The following is a 12,004-nucleotide window of genomic DNA, read 5'->3' on the forward strand; positions in this document are numbered from 1 at the left end:
CCTCAGACAACTAAGAATAAACTCACATTGCTTTCACAGTTTTACACCAATTTCATAAATAGGCATTGAATTCCAATTTAATGAGCTTCAGGTGCTACTGCTAATGTTCTAAATTCATTAGGTAGTATCTAATGTTAGTCTTATGTAGAATAGACCCATTGAAATCAATTGATCTTAAGTTAGACATGACTGCTTTTAAGTCTCATTCGTTTTAATCGGTGCCTTGTGTGTTGGTAGTATACTCTATGTTAGATATTACCTATTGTCAGTATTAGAAGGTATACCTAGTACAATTTGTAATATTCAGTCATGGACCAAAAACGTCTTCAGTGATGTAATGAACAAGCTCTAGAATCTAGTTGCCAGGATTCCTACCTCAGAGCCCTTGGCACATTATAAAAATGGGAAAGGAGCAATTTCAGGTGCAATCCTATGCCTGCTTAAAAGGAAAAAAAGGCCTACAACTGCCTGCATTCTGTAGCCAGCTGGCAATTGTAGAACTTTTCCCCTGCACACTCAAGCTTGTCTCAGAGAGGGCAGCAGCCTGTAAGAAGTATGCAGTGCTGCTGAAAGGAATTATCTGTCCTCTCTGTAGAAAACTAATTCTTTACATAAAATTAGTAAGTTAATTAATATATAGGACATTAGATATTGGGCAGATTATAAATAAATAAATGCATAATATTACAAAATTAGGATCATGGGAAGCAGTAGTTTCCTCTGTCCCTCCACCTAATATTTATTTACTGTAGAGTGGCTAGCTGAGATATTAGTTCTCAATGACTGTGGATTTGAAGCAATACAGTTGTCACTGGGGCACTCCAGACAGGCATTCTGGGATAGACTATTACATGAACGGAAGGTATTAACTCGTATAAACATTATTCATTACTGGGATGCCAGTTCGAGTAGTTCTGCTACTCAGCATCATGTGAAGAACTGGATTTTGACTTTAGTTCCACTACTCAGTCTCATACACTGCAGAGACTGAGATCAGTGCTGGCTGTTCAAAAGTTGAGTATGACTTGTTGGGAGAAACACAAATGCACTGAATCTATGCACTAGAGTTCTTCCCTCTCACAAGCTTCTATGCTGGTTTTTGTTTGAACTGCTGGACTTCATTGAGTGCTTTCTTTCATATGTATTATATCCAGACACCCTAGTCCAAGGTTCAGTTCTAGAACTTCTAGCAAGTCCGTGGCAAGGTTGAATCTAAGACACCATCCAAATAGCGCACCTACTAGCTTGATCAGCTGTGTCTTCAACTGTCCTGACTTATTGCTTTGTTCCCCACCTTTGAATTTTGCAATAGATAAGACTAAGAACGCAAAGAAGACAAGAAAAAACATACTCAAGCAGTGGAGCAAATTAAAATGGAATAGCATATGCATTCTCCTATCTTCGTCCTTAGCATTTGTGCAATAACCTGTTTCTGTGCAGCATCTAGCAGCACTGTAGGACAGCCTTCTCTGATCTGGTGCCCTCCAGATGAATCTTGCTGGCTAGAGATGAAGGCCATTGTAGTCTAACACATCTGGGGGTGCTAGGTTGATGGGAGTGTGCTAGGCATACGTTCAGTAGAACATGCATTCCGTAGCACTGAAGGCAGGCTCTAACTCTGACGTCTCCCATACAGTGCTCCTAGCTGATTTCCCTGCTTAGTCTTAGACTGAATTTTATATCTTCAAATTTTAAAATTGTGCAGGATTATATTTGTAAGAAAATAGAATTAACACAAGTATCTGCCTTATTGAAGAATGCTGTTGTTTGGTTCTGTTTGGTTTCTTTAAACATGAAATGCTCTTGCCCTCTTAGCCCGCAGTGTACAGTTTTTTTCTGCTCACGCTGATAGGACACTCTGGTGGTCTGTGTGAGACTGGGTGTTTACTTCTGGTCAAAACACAGAAATGATATTTTGCAGAACATTATGTGTGCTGAAGGGTTTCTCTATACAAGGGGTTTAATCCACTGATGTACAAAGGCTTCCATTTTTGTTTTGCAGGAAAAATGCTTCCTTGCAGAGGATTTTTCCAGGGTTTTGTACTTCTCTGCCTTTCTGTTAACCAAGCACAAGGTGGTGCAGTGGTGGAACCACGATATAGCAGATTTTTGTCTTTTCACCAGGCATTTGTTCTGACATTTTTAATAATTATTTAATTACTTTCAATACCACCCACCCATCAGCAAAAACTGTCTTTGTTGCACTTTAAAATTTAATACAAGATTTTCCTTCCTCTAAAAAAGCCCATGAAAAAAGCTTGAACATTCAGGAGAGACCCTGGAGGACAAGGATAGCATGAAAAGACCCTGCAAACTTCTGTAAGTGAGGGATCACAAGCACACAATAAATGCCTCATGTAGAGAAGCCCTTAATCCATTGGTGCTGTTCAGCTGCAACTCACAATAGGAGTTATTTTGAGCTGAATGTCCATATCACAGAGAGTGTGACCTTTTCCCTTTGTCACTCCCCTTTGGCTGACTTTATATATTCCCTTCTTGTCACCTTTGTTAACAGCTGAAATTCAAAGCTTTCCTTTGGATTTGTCAGTGCAGCAATCTGTGCAATAGTATATAATTATCTGCAGTTATCACTGTTACGATTTTATTTTTTTTACCTATCACCTATTGGTTTTTTTAAATAATTGCTCTTTTCTTTTTACTTTACTTACTTGTTAGGCTGTACCTGAACTTCCATCCTATGTTCCTTTTCCAGACTTCCTGACAATATTCCAGTTTTGCTACAGCAGCTGTCAAGGTAGAATTGGGGAAATAACAGACATAGCATTCCCTAAGCCAGGGTTGTGCTCACACTCCACGCTGGAACTTCAGATTCCCTCTGGCTGTGCCAGTTTGGTGAGACCGATTGCCAAGGCAGCAGGAAGCACAAGTTTTTTCATAGCCTCTTTTTTATGGTTCAGTCAGTCTGCTCCTTCCTCCCTTCTGCACACAAAAAGGGCTCTTTCCACACCCCCCAGCTAAACTTAGCAAGACCAGCTTGAAGTTCTGCTTAATACACTTACAAGTCTATGCTGTACAAAATGTGGCAAGTTGAAGGGAAACTGCACAGCTCGTTTGTCTTTTTTATATTGGAGGCCAAGGAAAAAGACTTAAGAGACCATCAATATTACTGTATGGCAGGAGCTGGGGTATGGCTGTGAATGAGCTTTTAAGACAGGGAAGAAGGTTGTTGTTTTAGTCAATCCCCTCTTTGGTAATAGGTGAAGTAGCACTCATTTAGCAAGAATATTGCCTGAAAACTTCATTGAACAGTAACAGAATTCAGAGATTAGATTTCAGAGCAGGAATTTGCATCTTTCATTCGAGATTGGAGAGATGATATCCCTGGAAATTCTGTGGATCTTCAATGTCGGGCTGCTACAAGTGTATTCAGGGCTCTTTCTCTTTTATTCTAGCTATGTGCTGAATTCATCAAAAATACACTGAATGTAGAACAAGCCTGTGAGGCCTTCCAGGTGAGTTGCACCACTCCACACCCTGCCCTGTCTGTCTGTCAGTCAGTCAGAGAGCCCCTGTCCAGAGGCGACCTTTCCTGGCAGCCACTGAATGTCACCAGCTGTATAATTTCCTGCAAATTCCCTTTCTGGCAGACTGCTTCCGATGACACCCACCCCACATAAAAGACATGGAATTAATTTGCACAGGACTAGGGAGAAGCTGTAGAGCCAGTCAGTGCGGCATGTGGGATATGTGAGTGTATAATGAGGGACTGCCTCCTACTAGAAAGAATACTGAGGGATAGGTGAGGAAAGACTAGTCCCAGCAAGCTTAGAAATTGCCACTTTCCTGATTGACTGTGATAAATAAGAATTGCATCAATGAGACCAGGCAGGTGGAAAATTAATAGTGTAGAGACAGGTTGCAAATGAGCTAGAAAAAGGTTTTTTAACTTTTGCAGCTGGGCAATTATTCATTTTCATTTTATTATTATTGTAATTAATTGCATGATACTATCCCACACAGATGTATTATGAGCTGTTTTCAGTACAAGAACAAGCACAGAGGAGCCTATATCAAGGCATCATTATAGTAAACATTCTAGCACCAATTCCTTTAAAGCATAATATAGCAATCCAAATAAATCATTTCAGTGATACTAAAACATTTCCAGATCATTACAACATGGGCAGTACCAATAATGAAAACATTTTGCATTATAGCCCTTAGTGTGCATGCTATACTTTGCCCCTCCTATTAGAGCTACCCCATTTTTTCTGAGTTTGTCATTCCAAAGTAAAACATTTTGTGCGTGTCGGACTGAAAATGTTCCATTAGTTTGCTCATAGCAAGTACTACAGTGTTTAATCATTTCATTTCCTGCTTTACGGTTTCCAGTTTGCCTTGGTTTATACCTCTCATGTTCCAACTGTATGTGTTGTGCAGCATCAGACCTTTCCTCCACCTCTGTGCAGATTTCCTTTTGGCTAATGACAAGTTGTGTCATTAGCAACAACACTACTTTTCCTTTGTTCTTCTCCAACAGCTGGTTGAGTGCCCTGTGGCCTGGGGGACTCCTCTTCTGGCATTATCACTTGTTTCATATTAGATTGTTTCATCATAGGGTTTTTAATGTAAGAATATGTCAGAGCAATATGACAGTGGAACCAGTTGCCCAGACAGGTCATGGGCTCTCCCACACTAGAGGCATTCAAAAAGAAACTGGACAGCCATCTGAGTGGGATGGTGTAATCTGATGTCCTGCAACAGCAGGGTGCTGGACCCGATGGCCTTCATGGCCTCTTCCAACTCTACTATTCTATGGTTCTAAAATTCAGAAGTGGTTTGCCATTGCCTTCTTCTGCACAGGAATAATCAGAGCTAGCTTGAGTGTCACTGCTGTTGTCTGTGAAAGATCATCTGCCAGTGTCACCTTCTGCTACCACTACTGCCCAGTAGCTGTCCTTCGGGAATTACTCTGCCATCATCACTGTTAGAGAGATCCCTTCTCTTCTGCTGATGTGACCATTCTTCCTGAAAAGGATGAATGCCTCCTAGTCTGGTGTCTTTCTCTTCCACATCATTCCAATCATTCCACATTGGGTGACCCTGCTAAGAGACCAGTCCAGTGAAACAGTTTGGTTTCCTGGTGGCATTGCTCTTAGCTTCTCTGACACTCTCAAACCCACTCATCATTTTAATGTGTGCATCCCAGAGGGGATCAGTTAAATAAAAGCAGCCCAATTATTTGGTAAAATGCATAACCCATAGTCCAGTACAGAAAAACTTCCCAATGCTGTGAAATATTAATCAACAGTATAATCAGCAGATAGTTCCCCAAGTGTCAAGGGTTGGAAATAACAGCCACATTTTCTACAGCTGTCAACATAACCAGTGCTAGATACAGAGGTGTTAAAACAAGTCTTACTTAAATATAGCAGAGAGCTGTGTGCAATGCAAATACAGGTGAGTGAAGCACTAGATATCCATAACTTCATGTAATTGTAAGTGCTTTTTATTAACATGAGTTACTGAGCTCTCTAGTTCATGGGCAAAAAACCATGCAAACAGACTCACATTGCTTCTGTGATGTCTGTCCTTCCTTACTGTCTCCACATAGGTTGCATTTTTGCTGCAGGGCATGGGGAAAACACACTTTTGAACCCACACCCTATCTAAGCTCTCACAATGGGACCTCACCAAAGCCTCCAATTCTTCTGCAGTCTTTGTTTTGAGGACACCTGCCCCTTCACCACTGACACTGAATCCCACTGGCTGATTTCACGCCAGCTGACACACACAAGCCAAATTCTGCAGCTGAAGTTCAGAAGCAGCCGGTCTGTGGGACTTCAGTATCAACTAACACCCCCACCCCGGCACGCGCGCGCGCGCGCACACACACACACACACACACACACACACTAAGCTGGTGGCCAAGCATATAAAACAAGGGCTCCTGTTGTGTTTCATTTCTTTTGCTTCCCTCTGATTCTGCTTGGATTGTTCTGTGTTACAGAAAGGACTGTTGCTTGGTGAATGTTAACAGGGGGATCCATGTGGTGTAAAGCAACAAGGCTTGATGCCTCTTTGTAGATTCTTTGTCTGTGTCCCTTCCCCCACCCTACATACATCACGTATGGGACTGGAGAGTGAGGAGTGTTGCTGTAACAAAAGGTCCTATGCTGACTTTGTCTCCCGGAGCAGCCAATCTTTTGTACTGTGCAGCTGCAGTCTCCCTGAAAGCAAAGGAAACGACTGTGCAGTCTGGCGAGAGGCGGGGCAGCCGTGGATGGTCAGATCCATGGCACAGAAGGTCAGATATTATTCTCTGAAGGGGTTTCTGCAGTCAAGCATTATGAAAGCACTCTCACCCACAACCAGCCTTGTGTCTGTTTCTTGAGATCCCATAGCTGTGCTTTCCTTGATAGAATTTGCCACTTCTAAAAGAATCTGAGAAAAGAAATTTTCTGCAGTGGCGCCTTTCTAGTCTCTCAGCCTGGTATAGGTGATGATATCTTTGGGTCTTGTTGGCTTTTGTGGACAATCAATGTCTTAGACTGAGTTTCTCTAGAGCCCTCACATCTAACTTGTATTGTGATAATGTCACAAGACAATATCATGGTGCCTATATTACTCTGCAGAGTGGCAGATCACAGGGAAACTAGCCAGGAGTGTGTCCAGATGACAGCTTTGAACACATGTGTTGTGTACACCAATCCCTGTATTTCAAATCCATGCATAACTTTGTTCCATGCTTGCTCACCCCACAGTGCAAATAGTAGTGATTGTGGGACCATCATAGGCTGTGTAACAGGGGAGGGAAGACCATTTATAATCCCAAGGCCAGATTGTTAACCCAGCCCAATCTGATTGGCTGAATGACCTCAGGTGGTGGGACTACCTTGAAGCTCCTCCTCTGAGGTCACTTACAAACACCTGCTGGGGACTTTGAGAAGCCCATGAAGGCAAGGGACTTTGCCAGCACTAGGAGGAACTCTTCCAAGCATTGTTGAGTCCCTTTCTCTGTGCAGAGAGAGGCCCGGTGATGCATACTACTTTCTGCACTGAGAAATGCTAAATGCTATGGATTGTGTCAGGTTGAAAACGGCAGCCTGAGAATCTCCATGGGCTGACCTTGGACATGGGCATGTTTTGTTCAGGTCTCACATTTTCCAGTCTAGTGTACAGGCCTTCAGTGTGAAAAATCCAAGAAGCTTCTGTCTTGTTATGGACTTATAAAAGGAGATAGCTCAGCTACTATGAGTCCATTTCACAGAAAGTGGTTCTAATTCAAATATTTCCCATTCCTCTCCTCAAAAGAGGACTAGCTTTTATCTGATATATTTGGAATCTAGGAGTTATGGCAGCCCATTCATATGTTGTTACTTCCCCTTCTTCTCTTGAACAGCAGGCTTCTTTAGAGCTCCACTGGATAAATCCAGTAAAGTAGGTGCTTTTAGATTCTACCTTTATGCATATCTTTATATATACTTAGTACATACATCTTCATTCACATCTTTATTTATTTTAGAGTCTTGTGCCCCACTCCTCAGTAAAAGTCTCAAAGCAGCAAACAATTTTACAAACACAATAAAATAAATTAAAAATATACCAAAATATGCTTTAAACAAGCATATACTACATCTTGTGTTTCCAGATATATACATTATAATTACAGTTTTTTCATTTGTAAAACGATAGGGCTGAAGTAGGCTAACCACCTCCTGCTCACGCAGTTCCTGGGTTACAAACAAGTTCTATTTCTGAGAAGACAGAAATTCGGCTTTGAGTTGAATTTGTATGTAAATCGGGTCATGTATAGTCGGCCCTTCACATTCTCAGGAGTTAGGCACAGGGCCCCCATGAAAGTGGAAAAACTGCAAATATCTTTAGACCCCCCCAACCACCCAAACTCACCAGTGGCTTCTCTTTGCAGCAAGGAGATGCTAGAGAGATTTCCCTTTCTGGAAGGGTGGGGAAGGCATGCTTCAGAGGTCTCCTTCTCTCTCCTTTCACTTCCTTTCCATGGTAATGACAATTTTCCAAAAAATTAAATTTTAAAAATTTAATAGGCTTTATGGCAGTCTGTTCGTAAGTATGGGTTGTTTGTAACTTGGGCATGTGTAACTCTGGGACTGCCTTGTACATCTTGCTGTTAAATATGTTGGTGATCCATATCCATGTCGTGCATGTGAGCTTGGATGAGATTCCCAGGCGCACATGAGAGATGGAGGGCTCTGGTGGGAATGGTGGCTTAGACTTCGAGGAGGGGAAGTGGACAGCTGACCCAGCAGTGGCTCAGAGTTCTCACTCTGATATTGAAGTTGAGACTAGTGAGGCCCCAGTTGCCCAAACCCTCCCAGTGAGCCAGCCCAAGCCAGCGCTGGATCAAAGCACTTCAAGGGCAGCCACTCCTGACTGTGGGAAAGAAGCCGGCAGAGAACAGGCTGGGGAGGGGTTCTCGGGAGGGGAACTGACAGCCCGGGAGACATGGATGCAGGGGCCCGTGGATGCACTTGCTGGTTTGACTAATTGGAAACTCAGTGGGAAGAGCGTCGGCATGCCCATTTTCATGGCATGCCCCCCTCCAGCGAACGGCCCCAAAGGGTTCATAAACAGAGCTTTGGGTGATTAGGGTCAAAGCAAGAGGTCAACTTTCTACCTGGAGTGCATGTTTCAGAGTTTATGCAGGTATTTATGCAGTGGTGCTTGTGCAGTCAAGGGCAAGGATGTGGAAGGGCAAGGTCAGCACACACAGTCCTGTTTGTTTTCCATTTGTTAAGTCTCCATCTGAAGATTAGACCACTCATGGAACATGAAAAACTGAAGTTGCACAAGGTTGCAGCTTTCATTTGTATTGCAGGCATTTAACATGTGAGCTGTTAACAACTACATTATCCTTGAAGTGGTAAAAAGTACACAAAGCACCGGTTGCCTTTTCAGTCTTTCCCCCATCGCTATGTATATCAATAGAAACTTAGATCCAAAAATGCATGATAAATACCTACAGCTGCGTCATGCAGAGGTGTTTGCTGTGCAGTCTCTTCTATTCAGGGGTGTCAGTTAGTTTCATCACTAATCCCCACTTTCTCTAGGGAACACTGGTGAATGAGAGATCAAAATGAACACTCCTGGGCCAGGAGTGAAAGTAGCAGTTAAAAACAAAGCTTCTGGCCCACAAATGCTCCCTTCCTCTTCCTGTTTTGCTGCAAACAGAACAGGGTGAAGGGAAAAACCTCTCTGTGCACAACAAATGAACTTTGTGGCCAGGACCAACCCATTTTACCAAAGTGTCGTCAGCATTATGAAGTTTGCTAAACTCCCTCGCATCTGTCTGGAAGGTTAACCTTCTCCCACAGAGTCATGAATAGATTCCCCTTTACTCCACCACCCATTACCACTGGAAAAACACATAACGTCCAACAATATGGAATCATTTGATTTAATGTATTTCACAAAATAATACATATTCTGCCTTTTGCCCCAAACACATCACACTCCTAAAATTATACTAATTATAACAATTACAAATAGACTAGACAGCATGAAATCAGAGTTTAAACATTTTAAATAAATAAATAAAATCGGAGTCACACAAGTAATAAAGCAGGAAATAAATTCAGAGAAAAAAGTCCTAGCTGAATATTGACTTTTCTTATAAACTATCTTAAAAACATAAGGGAGGGGGCTGACTAGGTCACCATATGGATAGTGCAACCAAAAAGAACCTGTCCTAGGTCTCAAACATTTTCTGATGGCAACTGGACATGAAGCAAGTCCTCTGATTATTATTATTACATTACATTTATAGCCCACCTGAATTCCTCTTGTGAGGGACTCAGTGCAGCTTATATAATCCTCCTCTACTCCATTTTGCTCTGTGAGTGATGTTAACCTGAGAGTCCATGTCTGGCTGAAAGTCAACCAGTAGGTTTCATGGCTTTGTCCCTAGATCTAGATCTTCTGCATCCCAGTCCAACAGTCTAACCCCCACACCACACTGGGTCTCATGGTAACGGGCACAGTGGTTGAACAGGCTAAGTATCCCCATTCTAAGCTATTTATGGTGTTACCAGCTTGATCCCATGTTGGGACTAATTGTATCAGGGCTTCTATGCTGAGGAACATGCATTGCTCTAGGGTATTGGAGGGTTGTTTAAACCTAGCATAACCCCTGCAGTGACTGCAATAGAGCCCCTTTACTCATGCACTGAATCAGATAGGGGACCAGAACACACCATTATATTCCCTAGAGACAGCTAAACAAGAAATTTGCACTGCATGATGCCAGGTGTCAGGCATCATGACCCCCGTGGCTGCTTCCCCGGATTCGCGCGTCCGGCGCGCTGTGCCTCTCCTCGCTCCTCTTTTAGTTGGGCTGGGCATTGCAGGCTCCGCGGCTGTCGGGGCTGGTGCCTTGATAAAAGGTAGCCAGGACATATTCCACCTCTCTGAACAAGTTGATAAAGACTTGCAGGAGCTTCATGGCTCCATCAAGTTCTTGGAGCAGTCCCTTGATTCCCTCGCTGAGGTGGCCCTCCAAAACAGGAGAGGACTAGATTTACTCTTGCTGAAACGAGGCGGCTTATGTGCTGCCTTGGATGAGAAATGCTGCTTTTATGCAAATCATTCAGGTATCATCCGTAACAGTCTAGACCTAGTCAAAGCCCGCCTAGAAGACTGGGAAAGGCGCCGCCAGGAGGGTTCCAACTGGTATCAGCGCCTCTTTAACTGGTCCCCCTAGCTGACCAGTCTGCTCTCTTCCCTTGCTGGACCCCTTTTAGAGTTATTCTTTTTCCTTATTTTCGGGCCCCTCCTGCTCCGTTGGGTTACCCACCTTGTCCAGCAGCACATTGACGCTGTGAAAGTACTGGCAGTTCATGCCAGGACTCACCTGGGCCAGGGTGATGATTACAAGCACCGTCCACTAGCGGCTCGATGATTCGATGATTCGATTCCCCAAGAACACCAGTAGGGAATGTTGTAACCCCCCCTCTTAATCGAACATGCAGCCAGGGCATGGCTTGTCACGGGTAAAAAGCATGATCAGGGTGTCCTGTTCGCGTGAGAACAAGAACCCCAACGAATGTGCACGCTACGCAAGGATGAAAACAAAGCAGGCTACGCTCCAGCATAACCACAGACGTTACGCCCTTGTACCCTCGCTTGCTTTAGCATGAAAAATGTGCAAATGGGGCTCAGGGGGTTACGTCGGCCGGTCCCCGCCTGGCCAGCCTGCACCCTTTTCACCGTGAGCCAAGGATCCTTATCTTGGCCTTCCAACCAGGTAGCGAAAGTTTCACAACCCCATCGGGCGCAATAGAAGTAGGGCGCATCACCGCAAGCGGGGCTCCCATCCGATGGACAGCCATAATATTGCTCCTACGACAGTCCCCTTTCCAAGGTATCAGTTCCGCATCCATAACCCCAGGTCCAGCGGTCCCCTCCAACTGTTTCCACCGAGAAGAGGCCCGGGTGAGTCCACCCGGGCGGAAGGAGTTGGCAGAGATCTATGCGGAAGTCAGGGGAGGTATCGTGGGTGTGAGTCAGGACAGTTGCCACTGGCGGGGAGGCCTGCCAATCAGTCTGCAAGGTCCATTCCATGGTAAGTGGCTGGTGTGGGTTCGGGAGGGGACAGCCTACTGGGCGGGCGAGAAGAATCAGGAGGACTGCTGGGAGGAGACCCTTTTTAACTTGACCCGCAGAGGGTTTCCGGTTTGGTGTACCGTCCATTGTTCCGAGAGGACCGGCGAGGCAGGCTTTATCTGTGTCACGTGGAACCAGTGGGGTTTTTCGGCCAGTCTTACCGCCGTGGGAGTGGAGAGGATCACCTGGAAGGGTCCTAGCCACCAGGCACCTAGAGTGACAGGGTGAAAGTTCTTTAGCCAGACCCAATCTCCCAGGTTTACACGTGGGGGAGGGTCGGGCGCGGGGTCCGGAGCCTCAGTAGTCTCGCCCAAGTTGGACCGAACCTGTCGGTGAATATCGTGCCGGATGCGATCGAGGGCCTGCAAGGACTCAAGCAAGTTGTGGTTAGACAACTCGGCGC

At 44.4% G+C, this 12,004-nt stretch overlaps 1 protein-coding gene across 1 annotated transcript in view; it reads left to right on the plus strand.

The window, feature by feature from the left end:
• The window catches only part of BTBD19 (BTB domain containing 19), a 57,309-nt gene that overhangs the window by 33,510 nt on the left and 11,795 nt on the right, over positions 1–12,004 (plus strand). The window contains exon 4 of the mRNA XM_044441848.1: positions 3,414–3,473. Coding sequence (XP_044297783.1) covers positions 3,414–3,473 — 60 coding nt within the window. The remainder of the gene's footprint in view (positions 1–3,413; positions 3,474–12,004) is intronic.

Source organism: Varanus komodoensis, unplaced genomic scaffold, assembly GCF_004798865.1.
Source record: "Varanus komodoensis strain SLA01 unplaced genomic scaffold, ASM479886v1 scaffold1, whole genome shotgun sequence".
Classification (NCBI taxonomy): domain Eukaryota; kingdom Metazoa; phylum Chordata; class Lepidosauria; order Squamata; family Varanidae; genus Varanus; species Varanus komodoensis.